Source organism: Mauremys reevesii, linkage group 24, assembly GCF_016161935.1.
Source record: "Mauremys reevesii isolate NIE-2019 linkage group 24, ASM1616193v1, whole genome shotgun sequence".
Lineage (NCBI taxonomy): Eukaryota > Metazoa > Chordata > Testudines > Geoemydidae > Mauremys > Mauremys reevesii.
In genome coordinates, this window is record NC_052646.1 from 12,850,456 (window position 1) to 12,870,040 (window position 19,585).

At 54.3% G+C, this 19,585-nt stretch overlaps 1 protein-coding gene across 1 annotated transcript in view; it reads left to right on the plus strand.

Moving 5' to 3' along the window:
- Nucleotides 1-314: 314 nt before the first annotated feature.
- LOC120390518 (IgGFc-binding protein-like) overlaps nt 315-19,585 on the plus strand; it is a 39,270-nt gene continuing 19,999 nt past the window's right edge. Inside the window, exons 1-9 of the mRNA XM_039513249.1 lie at nt 315-426; nt 1,564-1,617; nt 5,891-7,117; nt 7,545-7,885; nt 8,753-9,326; nt 11,355-11,953; nt 12,786-13,335; nt 17,096-17,685; nt 18,180-18,753. Coding sequence (XP_039369183.1) covers nt 1,566-1,617; nt 5,891-7,117; nt 7,545-7,885; nt 8,753-9,326; nt 11,355-11,953; nt 12,786-13,335; nt 17,096-17,685; nt 18,180-18,753 — 4,507 coding nt within the window. The 5' untranslated portion in view covers nt 315-426; nt 1,564-1,565. The remainder of the gene's footprint in view (nt 427-1,563; nt 1,618-5,890; nt 7,118-7,544; nt 7,886-8,752; nt 9,327-11,354; nt 11,954-12,785; nt 13,336-17,095; nt 17,686-18,179; nt 18,754-19,585) is intronic.

Consider the following 19,585-nt stretch of genomic DNA (forward strand, 5'->3'; position numbering starts at 1 on the left):
TCTATCCCATAATACTTTGATGCTTCTTCCTCAACTGCAGCAACTGCATAAGAACTCTGCCCTTTTTGCAAGCCTTGCTGAGTCCTTGATCCCAGGGGCACCCTGTGGCGAGGAGTTCCACAGGCCTCTGTTGCATTGTCCCATCCCCTCGTTCTTTGAATTACAGGGCAAAGGGACCTGACTCTGCCTTCTCTCCCAGTCCAGAGATTGTAACCCTCTGACACAGCCCCTCCTATTTGTCATCTCTCTACACCTCATTCTCCAGCTCCCTTTGCCGACTCTGTGTAGAATTGCTCTCCTCCAGGAAGCTGTGATGAAACTCGACCCATTTGCCTCACCCATGGGTGTCACCACCCGCCCGGGGGAATCCCTTGCCATATAAGCCCCTCAGGCTCTGCTGCTGAGCTAGCCAGGTGCTCCCAGCAGGTGAGTCCAAATTCTTTCCTTCCTCTCTTGCCCCAGCCACTCACTCTGCAAAGGGGTGGGGTGGGGGAACCGGAGGGGACATTTGGGGGGCAGGAGATTTAATGCTGCTGGGATTCAAATTCAGTGGCCGTCAGATAGAGGGTGTGTATGGGGATGCGGGAGGGAGAGTTTGTATATAGGGATAGATAGAAGGTGTATATGTAGATAGATAGATGATGGGCTCACATGGGGATGGATGAGTGGCTAGCTAGCCACATGACAGGTATGAATGGACATAGACAGATCAATGGACAGACAGATGTGCACTGAGGCACAGCGAGAGAGACAAGAGGGGAGCAGATACTCAGCTAATGGAGGGTGACAGAGGAGACCGTGGGGTAGATGGAGAAGGGGGTTGCTCTGGAGCAGGACCAGAGAGATAAGCGACAGACAGGGATGTTTTGGGGTGGGGAGCATACTGCAGGGCCCATATAAGAGCACCTCCCTCTAGACCCAGCGGAACAGATCAGACCAATGGGCCCATCTACCCTGGTATCCCGTTGCCAACAGTGACCAATCCCAGGGCATTAGAGTAGGTGCAGGACACCACGTGATAGCCAATGAAGGAATGACGTGCCACAGGGGAAGTTGCTGATTGACCTCATGCCAGGAGGGATGGGTCTCAGGGGGATCTGTCTATATGGGACCACATGCCTGGCGGTCTCCAGCTCCTCCTCCCACCTCCATTACCACTTTGCTGTGGCTGGTCCTATTTTAACCCTTTGTGGTTGGGACAGTATTGAGGTGCGAGAGAGACTGAGGGAGGGTGAGTTTCAGCTGCATTAACCTGTAACAGACAGGAGACCCCCCGAGAGCTGGGGATAGAACCCAGAAGTCCTGGCTCCCAGCCCCTGTCTCTAACTCAGTAAGCCCCATTCCTCTCCCAGAGCTGGGAATAGAACCCAGGAGTCCTGGCTCCCTGTCGCCTTGGGAATCCCAATTCCCCATCAGTGCTGCCTCTCCCCATCCTCAGTAGGTCCCCTGGTCTGCCCACCTCCGCTCCCCCCCAGGCTCCCCAACTCCTGGGGCAAAGGTGACCCCAAGCCTCCCACTCTGTCTCCCCTGATTAACCCCCTGATTAACCACCTTGTGTTTCAGCCATGGTGACAAGGAGGATGCTGTTGCTCTGGGCCGGCCTGGCGCTGATGGCGGGTGAGTGGGGATCCAACCCAGGGCCAGGGGAGCTCAGGGTGAGGGAGGGTCCCGGGAGCGGAGCAGGGCATGGGGTTACTAGACTGGGAGTGAGGCAGTAAAGAGCACCCAGGGGCTGGGACCTGGGCAAGTGGGGAACCACAGGGCAGGGAGGGACGGAACATTCTCTAGTCACCCTGGGTAAATCAGTGGGGCTGATCTCTCTTTCACACACACTGCTGTAAATCAGGAGTGACTTCACTGGGGTAAATGAGGCTGATTCACCTCTTGCTCACCCCCGTATAAATCTGGAGTAACCCCACTGGAGTCGATGGGTCAGATTTTTCTCTCTGTGTAAACTCAAGCTCACTGTTGGGCCAGCCCCCCGAGCCAACCTCCCCGGTGCCCAGCACAGCTGGGGTTCTAGGGGTGCTGCTCCAGATCGGCACAGTTCACACAGCCTTGGGGCTGCTGTAACGTTTGCAAACTGCTCCTGCTTCAGGGGGTGGGTGGCTGGGACCACGCCCCGTTACCTTAGCCATGCCCCTATGTTGAGGAAGGGGTGTGGCATAACTTCAGTTACTGCTACACTCTACCCCCTCCGCCCACCCCAGCTGGGACCATGCCCCAGGTGTGCAAAGCTCACGTGGCTCCAGTTTGCACACTTGGAGGGTGCATCACACTCACTTTTCACATGTAATAGGGGAGAGGGAGCTGCACAGAGCTCATCAGCGTGTGTGTGCGTGCTCATGCACGTGTGGGCACGTATGCTATCATAGATATGTATGTCAGTGTGTGTAGGTCTTCGTGTTTGTGTGTCAGCATGTGTCTGTGTGTTTGTGTATGTCAGTGTGTCTGTGTGTGTCAGTGTGTGTGTAGATCTGCGTGTTTGGGTGTGTATGTGTGTCAGTGTGTGTGTGTTAGTGTGTGTGTCTGTGTGTGTGTCAGTGTGTGTCAGCATGTGTCTCTATATGTCAGTGTGTCTCTGGATGTTTTATGCATGTCAGTGTGTGTGTGTAAGTCAGCATCTCCGTGTGTATGTCAGTGTATGTTTCTATGTGTGTGTACGTTAGTGTGTGTACATCAGCATGTGTGTATGTGTGTCAGCATATGTCTGTGTGTCTCTGTTTGTGTGTGTCAGCGTGTGTGCATGTCAGTGTGCAGGGGTGGTTTAGCTCTTCCCTTCTGCCCTGCCCCTCCTGCAGCCTGGTTGCCTCCGAGCTGGGGAAGGGGCTGCAAATACAGCGGAGGATGGGCACAGAGCAAGGGTCTGCTGGCAATGCCCTGCTTCAATTTGACCACACCCCCTTTGCTCTTTGGCCACCCCTTTCCTCCCTGAACTCTCCCCTTTGCCTGCTGGTCACTCTTGCATTTCCTCTGACCACACCCCTTCTGCTGGCCACGCCCCTTTCCCCTCTGACCACACCCTTTCCCCTGGTCACTCTTGCATTTCCTCTGACCACACCCCTTCTGCTGGCCACGCCCCTTTCCCCTCTGACCACACCCTTTCCCCTGGTCACTCTTGTATTTCTTGTGACCACACCCCTTCTCCTGCTGACCACGCCATTGTCCATTTGATCTGACCACACCCATTTCCCCTTTTTGCCACCTCTTTTCTCCTCTGGCCATGCCTTTCCCACCTGGACACACCCGCCATTCGACCATGCCCCTTCCCCTCTGGCCATGCCTTTTCCCCGACACTCAGCCTCACTTGCCCACCGCGGTGCTAGTGGCAGGGAGGGGCATGGTGGTCCCTCCCAGAGCTGGTTACCCCAGATTTAGGGGTGTTTCCTGCCAGGGTTGAGCTGCAAGAGTGGTGGAGGGCCTGGGAGCCAGGACTCCTGGGTTCTGTCCCTGACTCTGGGAGTGGGGTCTCTTAGTTAGAGCAAGGGGTTGGGAGCCAGGTCCCCCCCCCCCCCATCTCAGAGCTTCGCTGTCTGAAAAAAAAAAACAGCCCTTGCCTCTCTCCCTTGCTTGTGCTGCCGGCTGCCTGCCACTGCTTCTGCCTAAGGCTATAGAGAGCAGTGTCTGGCAGACTGTTGGAGCACCTCAGGAGGAGGAGGGGGAGGGGGAGAGAGGAGGGGGGGAGGAGTCACGCCCGTGCTTGGGATCCCTCTCTCCCGTCCTCTGGCACCCACCTGGAGGAGGCGCCAAGGGGACTTCCGGCCAGGAGATGGACATCTGGAGTGGACCTCACTCACCTGAGCAGCTGCTGGGGCTTCAGTGAGGTTTGACCCTGCGATCCACCGCCCCCCTCCCCCGCAGCCCGCACTCCTGCCCCATGCAGGGCAAGGGGCAGCCCCATCCCCAGTGAGGCAAGGGGGAGGGGCAGCAGGGGAGGAAGGAAGCCACATGTGATGGCATCTTGGGGGGTTGGGGTGCCCAGCCCCAAATTCTGGGCCTCTCCCCATTTCCCCAGCCAGCTCCAAACTGACACTCGCTCCTTTGGCCTTTGTGTCTCTTCTGGACAAGGAGGCCACCTGATCTCTTTGTCCCCAACACCTTCAGGTGGCACCTTGCAGGGGAAACTGAGGCACCCACACAGTATTCAGAGAAAACATTAAGAACGTTCCCACTTTGTCACAACAGGTGCAACAAAATGTAATACTGTATATTGAAGCAGGCAAGTGCTGCTTCTGACTTTCCACTTTTAATTGACCCTTGTAATCTTGTGGTGCCGACGCGTTGTAGCTTCATTTTATATCGTCTTACAGGGCGGGAGCGGGGAGGCACCACCATTTTGGGCATCACCAAAAATTATACAAACCTGCCGCCTATGCTCCCACTCCCTTTATCCAGAGGCCTGCCTGACCTCAGGGGCTCCCCTTCCATCTCCTGTGTGGCAGAGTCCTCGTAACCCCAACAAGGCTGGGCCCAGGGTTCCTGAGGGTTCGACCCCCAACCTTGTCATGGTCACTTATGGCAGGGACTAGGGTGTCCCCACTCCGGGGTGCTCTCTCTGCACAGGGATGATTCACTGACCCGCTGATCGTTACATACAGTTCAAAGCAAATGCCATTTATTAAACCACAACCAATTTAAAAAAAAAAAGGGAAAAAACAGGAAAGGTTAAAGGAAAACCTGTCACCCTGCTCTGTGGCACAGGGACATCGCAACCAGCGTCTCTGGGATGTCGGGGAAGTTTGGTCTGTTCCTCACACATCCCAGGGGCCTGCCCAGGCCCTGGCAATGCTGCAGGGATGCTGCAGGTCAGACACTTGCTCTGGTGGTGGCCACACGCCCTCAGGCACTAAATGGCAGGACCCTTCTTCCCAGCGTCACCCCCGCCTCGTTGGGGTGAAGATCCCCCTCTGAGTCTGACCTGCAAGGCCTTTTGGCTGGGGGTGTCTCCCTGCGCTGGGTCTGCTGCCCAGGGTCCCCCTCGCTCTCCCCAGCTGCTCACTGCACCCGGCTCCGTATGGCTCCAGCCCCAGCTCCAGCCCCAGCTCCACTCTGCCTCTGTGCTGCTGCTGCTCTGCCTCCAGCTCCCTGGGCTGCTTCTCTGGCCCCTCTGGCTCTGGTTGCTGCAGCTCTCCCCATCCCAGCACAGGTCTGCTCCCCAAGCTGCTTTTGTGGCCCTACTCCCAGCTCTCACCTGCTCCCTGGGCTGCTTCTCTGGCTGGCCCGGCTCTGCTCCCCAGCTCCACTCGGGCCCCTGCTGTCTCCTTAGCTCAGCCCCACTCCGTCTGACCCAGATAATTCCAGCTCATGCGGAGAACGGGACCCCCCTGACCTCCTGACTCCCTCATTAGCCTGCCTGCCCTGTCAATAAGGCTGACCTGGAGCATTGGCCTCTCCCCATTGACCCTGGGGAGTGTCAGTCTCACGGTCCTGATTTCCCATCGACCCCTCCCCTTTTAGTACTGGGAGCTAGCAACCAAAAACCCCACTGAGTTTCCCCTTACATTTGGAATCTGAAATCTGGTTTCCCAGCTCACTGGGGGTAAATCCACTGGCTTTAGAGATGAGCTGGCCCCACTGCTGGCCCCACAGCAGCACCTGGACTCAGCTCTCACACACCCGACTGTAACTTCCGTGGGGTCAATCCTCATCACACTTACACTGAGTGAGAGGTGAACTGGCCCCACTGAGGGCCAGCAGAGCTGTGTGAGGGGCTGCCCACGGCTGGGGTCTACAGGTCAGGACTGAGGGGCGCTGGCAGAGCAGTGTATGGGTTACTGAGAGCTTTAGCCATTGCTATTCGCTCTTTTCCATCACTAAGACACATAAAAGCAGCTGCAAAACCCACTAGAGCTGCCGACTTGGTGACCCCTCTCTGTCCCTCTCCCCTCAGGCCCCGGCACGGCCGCCCCCATGGGCCGGGAGTTCATCACGGCCTTCATGCAGAATTACCAGATCAGCTACTCCCAGGCTGACTTCCAGCTCTTTGTCTCCGGCTACTCGCCCTCCACCACCGTCACCGTCGAGGTGAATAAGTCCCCGTTCCGCCACAGCTTCCAGCTCGGCCAGGGCCAGACGGTCTCGGTGAAGATCCCGGCCAACGCTGAGATGTCCGGCACCACCAAGTTCTGCAACACCGTCCTGGTGCAGGCGGACAAGGATGTCTCGGTGATGTCGCTCAATGCCAAGGAGCTGACGGCTGACATTAGCGTGGTGTTCCCAGTCCAGAGCCTGGGCGTAGAGTACTACATCGTCACGCCAGCTGGAGACGTCTCCGGGACCTACAAAGAGTTCTCCGTCATGGCATGGCGGGAGCCCACCACCGTGGAAATCTACCTGAAGGGCAGTGTGAGGTTCCAAGAGCAGGTCTACCCAGCTGGCAGCAAGATCACTGTCTCCCTTTCGCCCTACGAGGCTGTCCAATTCCAGAGCAGCCAGGACCTGTCTGGCACCCGGGTGGTGTCCCTGAAGCCAGTGGCAGTGCAGAGTGGGCACAGCTGTGCCCAGAAGAACACCAAGTGCAACCACGTGGCCGAGCAGCTGTTGCCTGTCTCCAGGTGGGGCACAGCTTTCTTCGTGCCACCGATGCCCTTCCAGGCCGGCTATGACCTGGTATACGTGGTCGCCTCCCAAGCCACGCAACTCACCTATCTCTCTGGCGGGGCCCAGAGGAGCCAGGGTCTGGTGTCTGGGCAGGTCCTGCAGTTGGAGGTGAGTCTGGCCAAACCACTGTACATCTCCGCCAGTGCTGGCATTCAAGTCTTCTTCTTCTGCACTGGCGGGACTCAGGGCATCATGCGTTACGACCCCTTCTTGGTCAGCATCCCGGACGTCTCCAGCTACTGTGCCTCCTACTCCATCGCTGGCCAGCAGGGCTTCCAGAACTATGCCATCATTGTGGCCAAGACTGCATCGGCCGCCGGCATCACCATGGATCAGCGACTCCTGAGCGGGGTGCGCTGGAACCCGATTCCTGGCACGGAGTATTCCTGGGGAGAGTTCAACCTGGGAATCGGGGCCAGTGCCCGCTCAGTGGAGCATCCCAGTGCCACCTTTGGGCTGCTGAGCGTCGGCATCGCTCAGCAGAATGGCTACGGTGTGGCCGCCCTTTGCCAGAGTGGTGAGTGGGGGGTATCTGAGGGAAAAGGGGGCTATGGGGTGTATCTGGGTGCTTGTCCTGTTGTAATTGTGAAATCTTAGGGTGGTGAGCAGTGTGAATAGCCCCTATGGGGGACCCCATGCATGGATGGGCGTGGGGTGTCTCTAGGGCAGGGGTGTTGCACGATCCTGCTATGGTCACCCCAACGAGCATTCACAGCAAAATCCATCCATCCACCCATCCACCCATCTCCAATCAATTCCACCAACTATTCTTCCCTTCCATTCATCCCTCCATACTTCACCATGTTATAATACCCTGTCTATGTGCTCTAAGCCACCAGGTCAACCCACTGGACCCTACGGGTTGACCTGGTGGCCAGTTTGCTTCCTGTTATAATGTCCTGTCTATCTCTCTGCTCGCCCTTTCCTTCCCATCCTGTCCCCAGCAACCCCAGTGCCCTCCTGCAGCTCCGTGCAGTGCCGGAAGAAGGAGACCTGCCAGATGACTAATGGCAGACCCGGGTGTGTGGCCACCTCCGTGGCAACTTGCTGGGCGCTTGGTGATCCCCACTACCGCACCTTCGATGGACGCAACTACGACTTCATGGGCACCTGCACCTACACCCTGGCCAAGACCTTCAGCTCGGATTCAGCTCTCCCAGCTTTCCACGTCACGGCTAAGAACGAGAACCGGGGCAACCAGAGAGTTGCCTACGTGGGCTTTGTGACCGTGCAGGTCTATGGCTACACCATCTCTGTGGTCAGAAATGAATACGGACTCGTGAGGGTAAGAGTGTACCCATCCCCTTCCTTATCTATCCATCGGCCTTTTCTTTGCTTCTCCCTCTTCAGTTCTTTATTTTTCTTCCTTGGTTTCTCTTTCTCCCTTCTTTTCTTTTTTCTTTTTTTCTTTTTTCTTCCTTCATATTTCTTTTTCTTTTCTAAAATAAAAAAATAATTTCAGGTCAAAACAAAAATAAATTAGAAATTTTTGGCAAGTTGAAAAGTTGATTTTTTTGGTTTGTGTTAAACAAAAGTTTCATTTTGATTTCAACATATTACATTTTAAAAAATTAAAGGAACTTTTGAATTGAGAAGTTGTCTTGAATTGAAAGACAAACATTTTGATTTTTTCCAGAATTTTTTTTTGAGGATTTTTCTTTTTCATTGAATTGTTTTGGTGTCACCAAATCTGCTTTTTTTGGGGCTGAAAAACTATTTCAGTTGAAAATCTCCCCTGGCTCTATTGCCAAGCAGGGCTGAGGATCCACCTATCAGGGTCCCACCTCTAGCAGCTGTAGATGTTCCAGGGAACCTGTGGGAGGTGGTGACAGAGTTACCTGCCCTGGGAAATATCTCTTGTAAACACCAGGTGACTCGGGTTAGAATCATAGATTATTAGGGACCTCACGAAATCATCTAGTCCAACCCCCTACTCAAAGGGAGACCAATCGCCAAGTGGCCCCCTTGAGGATTGAACACACAACCCTGGCTTTAGCAGGCCAATGCTCAAACCAGTGAGCTATCCCTCCTCCCACTTGGCCTAGGTGGGCTTTGGACTTGCCTGGTTTTTAAGGGAGAGGTTGCTGGGACTAGGACATGAGCTGAAAGGTTTGCCTGAAACGATGGCCATTGCTTGTGGTTGCCCTCCCAGGTGAATGCCCAGCACTCCCGCCTTCCTATCTCCCTGATGGAGGGGAAACTGAAGCTGTATCAGAGTGGGGGCTCTGTGGTCATCGAGACTGACTTCTCCCTGAGGGTCACCTACGACTGGGTCAGCTCCCTGGTAGTGAAGATCTCCAGCAGCTTCTGGGAGAGTGTGCGTGGCCTGTGCGGCAACTACAACGGGGAACCTGGGGATGACTTTGCCACCCCCACGGGGGCGCTGGCTGCCAGCCCTGTGGAGTTTGGGAAGAGCTGGAAGGTGGAGGATGGGGACAGGTTCTGCTGGGACGACTGCCATGGGGTGTGCAAGAGCTGTTCCCCAGAGCTGGTTGGCAGGTACAAAGCTGAGCCCTTCTGTGGCTGGATCACCAAAGGGGCGGGCGGCCCCTTCAGCCGATGCCACTCCGTGATCGACCCCAAAATCTACCTGGACAACTGCGTCTATGATCTGTGCATGAACGACGGCCTCAAGGAGATGCTGTGCCGGGCGCTGACGAGCTACGCCGATGCCTGCCGGAGAGAGGGAGTGGATATCTCTGAGTGGAGAAGTCTCACAGGCTGCAGTGAGTGGTGTTAACCCCTGGTTTGATCATGGCAGCTAGTGCCAAAGAAATTCAGAGCACTGGCTGCTCAGGGGATGGGGCATGGAGTCTTCCCCCTCTAGGGGGCAGTGGCTCCCATCTGGCCCCAGGGTGGGGGACTGGCTGGCTCTGCAGGGGCTTGGAATGGGGCATGTGGCCTTTCCCCTCTAGGGGGCGTCGATGGGAGACGGGCTGTTTTAGGGAAGTGGGAACATGCTGGTCCGTTTCTGGAAAGGAATTTGTGGCAGATCCTTGTTACACAGATCCATTTACTAGCACACCCGGTTTGGGGAGGAGACCTGGAAGCCACGTCTGTCGCCCCTCAGAGCTGCAACAGTGGTTCTCAACCTATTTACCATTGTGGGCCGCATAACAATGTGTTATGTGGGCCATAGACGCCGACTTCTAATGGCGCCAGTGGGTGCTCGATCTCCCCCTCTGCCCCCGGCCCCACCCCAACTCCACCCCTGCTGCGCCCCCTCCCACTCCCATTCCAACCCCTTCCCCAAAGTCCCCGTCCCAACTCTGCCCCCTCCCTGCCTCTATTCTGACTCCTTCCCCAAATCCCTGCCCTGTCCCCAACTCTTCCCCGCCTCGTCCCCTGAGGGCGCCACATTCCTGCTCCTCCCCACTCCCTCCCGGAGTTTACTCCAGCTGTTCGGTGGCGACAAGCGCTGGGAGGCAGGCGGAGGAGCGGGGACGCGGCGCGCTCAGGGGAGGAGGTGGAGGAGGAGGTGAGGCACGGCAGGGCGGGGAGCTTGGCTGCCAGTCGGTGCAGAGTGCCCACTAATTTTTCCCCATAGGAGTCGGCTAGGGTGATCAGACAGCAAGTGTGAAAAATCGGGACGGGTGTGGGGGGTAATAGGAGCCTATATAAGAAAACCCCCCAAATATCGGGACTGTCCCTATAAAATCGGAACATCTGGTTACCCTGGAGTTGGCACTTATGATATGGGCTGCATCCAATACGACCTGTATGGCCATGAGGGTGTCACATGGGCCGCAGCTGTGTGCTGATTGGGCGGCAGGTTGAGAACCTGCGTGCCATAGTATCACAAAGTTTCCCTTAATAAATAAGGCAGCAAGCCCCCCCATCCCTCCAGTGGGACTGACACCAGGATGTGCTTATAGGGTTCTGCTTCCAGGCAATGGGGGATGGGAGGATAGACTTGGAAGATGGTTAATTTGGGGGACAAAGGAGGCAGCAGGGAGGAGACTAGGGGGCAGGCAGATGTGGGAGGCAGGAGAGAAAGGAAAAGGGTCTGGGGAACAGAGGCATGTTGGGGGAATAATATGGGGGACAAGGAGGGTTTGCGGGGGAGAGTGTGGTGGGGAGAAATGTGGGAGAGCAGATGAGTGGAAAGCTGAATGTTTGGGGTCCAGAAGGATCTGAGGTTGGGAGGCAGGGAGGAAAAGATGGGGCAGAAAGGGGGGCAGCAGGGACACACACACAGATCAGTGTCCATACCCTCCAGCAGAGGGCAGCCTACACACACACAGCAGGACCCATCCCCTCCAACAGAGGGCAGTGTTCACACGCACACGCACACGCTGTCTCTCTCTCCCTTAACCTGAGACTGTCTTGCAATGCACTCTCCCCCACCTCCCTCAGGACAGGGCTGTTTTCTCAGGACTCTGGCCTCTGCCGCGTTGCAGATAACTCCTAACAACAGTTGGTGGTGGCGGTGGGGAGCTGCAGGTTACAGAAGCTGGAAATCACCAATGCCCGCCTGACACAGGATATTTATTTAATTTAACCTACAAAAATTTTATGAGTTTTGACCAATCTCTCCATTTTTTGGTGGGCTGGCAGGGGGATTATTTTAAGTGTCATGATTGGCAAGAGTGCAGGCCTCTGATGCTTGAGCTAAAGGAGAGCTCCCTCAGTGGGCAGCAGTAGTAGAGCTCTTATCTATCTCTGAGGCTGATGCAAGAAGCTGGTGGTTCAAGCTGCAGCATGTGTTGAATGTAGCGATATTTCCAGTGACCCGTGTCCCATCCCTTTGACAGCTCTGCCCTGTCCGGAGAACAGCCAGTACCAGCTCTGTGGCTCTGCATGTCCTGCCACCTGCAATGACCGAGCGGCCCCTAACAACTGCTCCTCGCCCTGCGTGGAGACCTGCCAGTGCAACGAGGGCTTCGTGCTGGATGCTGGGAAATGCATCCCCAAGGCCGGCTGTGGGTGCGAGTTTGAGGGCCGCCTTTATGCCCCTGGAGAGCAATTCTGGGGGGACGGTGCCTGCATGAGACGCTGTGTCTGCAACCCGCAAACCAGGCAGGCGAGCTGCCAGGTCGCGGGGTGCAGGACTGGGGAGCAGTGCCGGGTGGAGAAAGGCATTCAGAACTGCTACCCCATCAGCTATGCCAGCTGTGCGACCAGCGGGTATTCCCACTACCGCAGCTTTGATGGGCAGAGGTTTGACTTCCAGGGCACCTGCCAGTACCAGCTTGCCGGGCTGAGCAAGAAGAGCCAGGAGCTGGTGGATTTCCGGGTTCTGGTGCAGAACGCCCGCCGGGGTGGCCGATCGGTGTCCTTCAGCAAAGTAGTGCAGCTCCACGTCTACGGAGTGGAGACCACTGTCAGCTGGGCCTATCGGGGCAAGATCATGGTGAGTCTGTGAGCCTGGACTGGGGAGATGCCAACCAGTCAAGCTCAAGGGCTGGCTCCCCAGCTGGTCTGCTTCTACGTCAGCCTGAGTTTCTACACTTCCTGTCCTAAACTCTCTGTCCAGTAGTAAAAAGCGACAAAGAGTCCTGTGGCACCTTATAGAAGTATTGGAGCATGAGCTTTCGTGGGTGAATACCCACTTCGTCAGACGCATGTCCAGTAGTAGCCTCCGCCCGGCCCTTTCAGAGAAGTCCAAAGCACAGACGTCGACACAACCCTTTCCTGAGGCTGGGAAGTGCCCATTTCACAGCTGGGGAAACTGAGGCATTGACAGATTAAGGAACTGTCACACAATCACCCAGCAAGTCTGGACTAGAACCTATCATTACCCCGGCGCTGTAACCAGTAGACCCCACTCACCTGAAAGATGGGAACAGAACTCAAGAGTCCTGGCTCCCAACACCCCCTGCTCTAACCAACTAGACTCCACTCCCCTCCCAGAGTCAGGGAGAGAACCCAGGAGTCCTGGCTCCCAGCCCCCCCTGCTCTAACCACTAGACCCCACTGCCCTCCCAGAGCTGGGGAGAGAACCCAGAGCTCCCAATACTGTGCCTTAACCTTGAGACCATCTGTCCTCCTCAGTAACTTGTGGTCTGTGAATCAGCTGCCCTACCCCAGATGTGGCTGCATCTCAGAGCCGGGCGAACCATCCCTATGTGGCATTACGTGTGGCTGTTCCCCAGCTCCCCCACCTCAGAGGCAGTTGCATTTCTGCACTGGGGCTCAGTGAACACTGCACAGTCTTGTATCAAGGTGTCTGTCTTTATCCCTAGGTGAATGGTGTTTTGACCAACCTGCCATACCAAGTAGGCACAGGGAAGATCTCCATGTACCAGAGAGGCTGGGATGCTGTGATCCAGACAGATTTTGGCCTCACTGTCACCTTTGACTGGCACAGCCGGGCCACCGTCACAGTGCCCAGCACCTACGCCGGTGCCCTGGGTGGTCTGTGTGGCAACTTCAATGGGGACAGGAGTGACGAGCCGGCTGGGAAGGACGGCGCGGGTGCCGGGCGCAGCTGGAGGGTGGCCGAGCCCCAAGGCTGCGGTGAAGTCGACGTGGGGGCCTGTCCCGACCTGGAAGCCCTCGCCAATCGCCAGCGGGGCATCAACACCGAATGCGGGATCATCCTGGAGAAAACTGGCCCCTTCAGAGAGTGCCACAGCAAAATTGACCCTGAGGGCTTCTTCCTTGACTGCGTGTCCGACTACTGTGCGTCCAAGGGGCAGTTGGCTGTGCTAGGGCAGGTGATCGCTGGCTATGCCTCAGCCTGCCAGGCTGCTGGGCTGACTGTATATCCCTGGAGATACCACGTCTTCTGGAGTGAGTGTCTGCTGGGCAGGGTTCCTGAGCCGGGCTACTGCACAGGGCAGGCTGGCCAGCATGAGGCGCCCTCCTGGTCTCCAATGCATGATCCTAGGCATTGCTTTATCTCTGATGAGGGAGAATATTTATAAACCTGGATAAGTCCAACCAGATCCCAGCTGGGATCTATCAGCCGTAGCGCCATTGGAGTCAATGGGGCCAGATCCCAGCTGGGTCAATCGGCCATAGTCCCATTGGAGTCGATGGGGCTGGATCCCAGCTGGTGTGAATCTGCACCATTGCATTCAAACCAATTGTGTTACACTGACAAACAGCAACTGAGGTTTTGCTCTGTTTTTATCCCCTGAGCTGGCTGAGAGAATGGGCCTTTCCCCTCTAGGGGGCGCTGTCTCCAATCCTGCCCCAGGGTGGGGGACTGGCTGGCTCGGGGGTGGGGGAGCGAGGAATGGGGAAAAGGGCAGACAAATAAACAGTGACAAGTTTTAAAGTGCTTGTACACAAATGCTAGAAGTTTAAATAATAAGATGGGTGAACTAGAGTGCCTTGTGATAAAGGAGGATATTGATATAATAGGCATCACAGAAACCTGGTGGAGTGAGGACAATCAATGGAACACAATCATTCCGGGGTACAAAATATATCGGAAGGACAGAACAGGTCATGGGGGGGTCATGCGGCACTATATGCAAAAGAAAATGTAGAATCAAATGAAGTGAAAATCTTAAATGAATCTACATGTTCCATAGAATCTCTGTGGATAGTAATTCATGCTCTAATAAGAATATAACATTAGGGATCTATTATTGACCACCTGACCAGGACAGTGATAGTGACGATGGAATGCTGAGGGAGATTAGAGAGGCTATCAAAATAAAGAACTCAATAATAGTGGGGGATTTCAATTATCCCCATATTGACTGGGTACATGTCACCTCAGGACGAAATGCAGAGTTAAAATTATTCAATACTTTAAATGACTGCTTCTTGGAGCAGCTGGTACGTGAACCCACAAGGGGAGAGGCAACTCTCGATTTAGTCCTGAGTGGAGCGCAGGAGCTGGTCCAAGAGGTAACTATAACAGAACCACTTGGAAATAGTGACCATAATTTAATAACATTTAACGTTTCTGTGGTGGGAAGAACACCTCAACAGCCCAACACCGTGGCATCTAATTTCAGAAAGGGGAACTATGCAAAAATGAGGAGGTTAGTTAAACAGAAATTAAAAGGTACAGTGACTAGAGTGAAATCCCTGCAAGCTGCATGGACACTTTTCAAAGACATCATAATAGAGGCCCAACTTAAATGTATGCCCCAAATTAAAAAACACAGTAAAAGAACTAAAAAAGAGCCACCGTGGCTTAACAACCATGTAAAAGAAGCAGTGAGAGATAAAAAGGCATCTTTTAAAAAGTAGAAGTCAAATCCTAGTGAGGTAAATAGAAAGGAGCATAAACACTGCCAAATTAAGAGTAAAAATGTAATAAAAAAAGCCAAAAAGGAGTTTGAAGAACAGCTAGCCAAAAACTCAAAAGGTAATAACACAGTGTTTTTAAGTATATCAGAAGCAGGAAGCCTGCTAAACAACCAGTGGGCCCCTGGACGCTCAAGATACAAAAGGAGCACTTAAAGATCGTAAAGTCATTGTGGAGAAACTAAATGAATTCTTTGCTTCAGTCTTCATGGCTGAGGATGTTAGGGAGATTCCCAAACCTGAGCCACCCTTTGTAGATGACAAATCTGAGGAATTATCACAGATTGAAGTGTCACTAGAGGAGGTTTTGGAATTAATTGATAAACTTAACAGTAACAAGTCACCGGGACCAGATGGCATTCACCCAAGAGTTCTGAAAGAACTCAAATGTGAAATTGCGGAACTATTAACTATGGTTTGTAACCTGTTCTTTAAATCAGCTTCTGTAACCAATGACTGGAAGCTAGCTAATGTAACGCTAATATTTAAAAAGGGCTCTAGAGATGATCCCGGCAATTACAGAGTGGTAAGTCTAACGTCAGTATTGGGCAAATTAGTTGAAAGAATAATAAAGAATAAAATTGTCAGACACATAGAAGAACATAAATTGTTGGGCAAAAGTCAACATGGTTTCTGTAAAGGGAAATCGTGTCTTACTAATCTATTAGAGTTCTTCGAAGGGGTCAACAAATATGTGGACAAGGGGGATCTAGTGGACATAGTGTACTTAGATTTCCAGAAAGCCTTTGACAAGGTCTCTCACCAAAGGCTCTTACGTAAATTAAGTTGTCATGGGATAAGAGGGAAGGTCCTTCCATGGATTGAGAGCTGGTTAAAAGATAGGGAATAAAGGGTAGGAATGAATGGTAAATTTTCAGAATGGCGAGGGGTAACTAGTGGTGTTCCCCAAGGGTCAGTCCTAGGACTAATCCTATTCAACTTATTCATAAATGATCTGGAGAAAGGGGTAAACAGTGAGGTGGCAAAGTTTGCAGATGATACTAAACTGCTCAAGCTAGTTAAGACCAAAGCAGACTGTGAAGAACTTCAAAAAGATCTCACAAAGAAGTGGGTATTCACCCACGAAAGCTCATGCTGCAAAACATCTGTTAGTCTATAAGGTGCCACAGGATTCTTTGCTGCTTCACAAAACTAAGTGATTGGGCAACAAAATGGCAAATGAAATTTAATGTGGATAAATGTAAAGTAATGCACATTGGAAAAAATACAATACAATATGATGGGGGCTAATTTAGCTACAACTAATCAGGAAAGAGATCTTGGAGTCATCGTGGATAGTTCTCTGAAGACGTCCACGCAGTGTGCAGCGGCAGTCAAAAAAGCAAACAGGATGTTAGGAATCATTAAAAAAGGGATAGAGAATAAGACAGAGAATATCTTATTGCCCTTATATAAATCCATGGTACGCCCACATCTTGAATACTGCGTACTGATGTGGTCTCCTCATCTCAAAAAAGATATACTGGCATTAGAAAATGTTCAAAGAAGGGCAACTAAAATGATTAGGGGTTTGGAGAGGGTCCCATATGAGGAGAGATTAAAGAGCCTAGGACTTTTCAGCTTGGAAAAGAGGAGACTAAGGGGGGATATGTTAGAGGTCTATAGAATCATGAGTGATGTGAAGAAAGTGAATAAGGAAAAGTTATTTACTTGTTCCCATAATATAAAAACTAGGGGCCACCAAATGAAATTAATAGGCAGCAGGTTTAAAACAAATAAAAGGAAGTTCTTCACACAGCGCAGAGTCAACCTGTGGAACTTCTTACCTGAGGAGGTTGTGAAGACTAGGACTATAACAGGGTTTAAAAGAGAACTAGATAAATTCATGGAGGTTAAGTCCATTAATGGCTATTAGCCAGGATGGGTAAGGAATGGGGTCCCAAGCCTCTGTTTGTCAGATGGTGGAGCTGGATGCCAAGAGAGAGATCACTGTTAGGTTCACTTCCTCTGGGGCACCTGGCATTGGCCACTGTTGGTAGACAGGATACTGGGCTGGATGGAGCTTTGGTCTGACCCAGTCCGGCCATTCTTATGTTCTTATGTTCTTTCCCCTCCAGGAGGTGCTGGCTCCCATCCAGCCCCAGGGCGGGGACTGGCTGGCTTGGTGGGGGTGGGGAGGGGGGTGCCGGCTCCGATCCCGCTCCAGGTTGTTGGGCTGGCTGGCTCAGCGGGGCGGGGAATGGGGCAGGGCCTTTCCCCTCCGGGGGGCACCAGCTGTGATCAGAAGCTGCTGCAATGACACCTCATTCTGCTCCTGTCGCAGAGCCAGCCTGTCCCCGGAACAGCCACTACGAGATCTGCGCCTGGGGCTGCCAGCCGACCTGCAGCAGCCTCTACGCCCCAGTTCAGTGCTCGGCCCAGTGTTGGGAGGGCTGCGTCTGTGACGAGGGCTTTGTGCTGAGTGGCGACCGCTGCGTGCCCATGTCCCAGTGCGGCTGCATCCACCAGGGCTTTTACTACCAGGCCGGGGAGACCTTCCAGCCGACGTGCCAGGAGCAGTGCGTCTGCCGGGCCGGCGGCGATGTGGCCTGCAAGGGCTTGTCCTGTGGCCCCAACGAGGAGTGCAAGGTGGCGGGCGGCATCCGGAGATGCCACCCTGTGGGATCCGCCACCTGCACTGTCTCCGGCAGCTCCCGTTACATCACCTTTGATGGCACTGCTGCCAACTTCCAAGGTACCTGCACCTATGCCCTGGCCACGACCTGCGCCAATGCTCAGAAGCTGACGCCCTTCGCCGTCCACCTGGAGAACAAGCCGTGGGGCACCAGGCAGGTCTCCGTGGCCAAGCTGGTGTCCATCCGCCTCTATGGGACCACCCTTGCCCTGCTGCAGGGCATGAGGGGGCTGATCAGGGTAAGTCTTGCTCATGGGATGGGCCAAGGAGGGGTGGACTCCGTAGTGGGGTGGACAGAACAGCAGGGCCGGTCCCTACATCTCAGAGACAGCAGAGTGTCTGCTTGCTAAGAGGGATGCTCCCAGCTGAGTTCTGTCCCCCCATCTGGATCTGGGACCTGCCCCTCCAGGGCTGTAGCATTAGACCCCCCCTACACGGGTTCAGAGACCTGGGGCAGGGGAAGAGAGGGGTTGATCCTGAGTGACTCTGGAGTCATGCCTCTGAAATCTGTGAGCTGGCTCTGGATTTATCCTGGGGAAGCTGCAATAAGAATCCAGCCTTGACCCTATTTCAGTCAGGGGTGACTCTGGATTTACACCGAATCTGGCCCTGGCTCTGTTGGGATTTACGTGCGTAGAACAGAGTGGAATTCAGCCTGCATGCTTTCCTGTTGCATCTCTCCTTCGCCCCAGTGTCCACTCCCCACACTCACAGGGAATGCTCTCTCTCCCAGGTGGACGGGGTGTCCCACAACCTGCCTGTGGTCGTGGCCGACGGGCGGCTCTGGGCGTATCAGCACGGCGGGAATGTCCTGGTGCAAACTGACTTCGGCCTCACCGTGAGCTACAACCTCCTGTACAACGTGAGAGTCACCGTCCCAGGGAACTACCAGGGCCAGACGTGCGGCCTGTGCGGCAACTACAATGGGCGTCAGGACGACGAGTTCCTGCTCCCCGATGGCAGGGCGGCCCCTAACGTGGCAGCATTCGCCTCCGCCTGGAAAATCCCAGTCCCAGGAGTGGCCTGTGCAGACGGATGCGCCGGGAACAGCTGCCCGGTTTGTGAAGAGACCAAAAAGGACGTCTTCAAACAGCGCAACTACTGCGGGCTGCTCACAGCCCCTGATGGCCCCTTTGCCACCTGCCAGAGCACGGTCAGCCCCAGTGTGTATTTCAACAACTGCCTGAATGATCTGTGCCTGGGCAACGGGGATTCCCAGCTCCTGTGCCAGAGTATCCACAGCTACGTGACAGCCTGCCAGGATGCCGGGGCCCCCATCCAGCCCTGGAGGAGCGCCTCCTTCTGCCGTAAGTGCCACGATGCTGATGGGGTGGGGAGGGCTGTCCCGCTCACCCCTCTTGATCTGGGGCGCATCAGGTCTGGGCATCTCATTCCAGACCCTTAGCTTATCTGTCTCTTCTCACCCAGTCTCTCCTCGTCCTCCCACTTTGGCTCCATTTCCATCCATGCTGGTGCACAGAATAATCTGAGCCACATGTTCACTTAGTCCTAAAGTTCTGCACAGAGGGATACAGCCTGTGGGTCAGATTCGCAGACTGTGGGGGCGGGGCTGTACCCTGGAAAGCAGCTGCCCATGAGCTGCCTGGGCGATGCTCTGGCCAAGAGGGTTAGCATGACCCTGATCTGGAGAAGCAGGGGATAGTGAGGAGAAGCCGGGAGATGGGGTCCCCTTGAGATACAGCATTGGGGAGTCCATGATTGGAGACTGTGCCCAGCTTGTCAGACAGAACATCGGAAATGGGGGAGGGGTCAGAGAAGAGTTACGGGAATGATCTGAGGGCTGGAAAACCTGCCCAAGAGCCAGGGACTGAAGGAGCTTGAACTAGTGTGTTTAACCCAGAGAAGGCTCAGAGGCTAGTCCTGGTCTATCAGCACCTACCTGGAAAGGAGATTTGGGGGAGCGGAGGGCTCGTTAACAGAGGCAGAGCGAGAGTTGACGGTTGGTGGGTTGGGGGATGAAGTCAGAGAAATCGAGATTGGAAATAAAGGGCAGATTTTCCCCAGGGAGGGGAACTGACCCTGGGAATGGCTGCCCCAGGGACAGGGCAGTTTCCAGGCCTCTGCGTCTTTCTAGGGAGACCTCTCTCTAAAAGCTGTGCTCTAGCTCGACCATCAGAT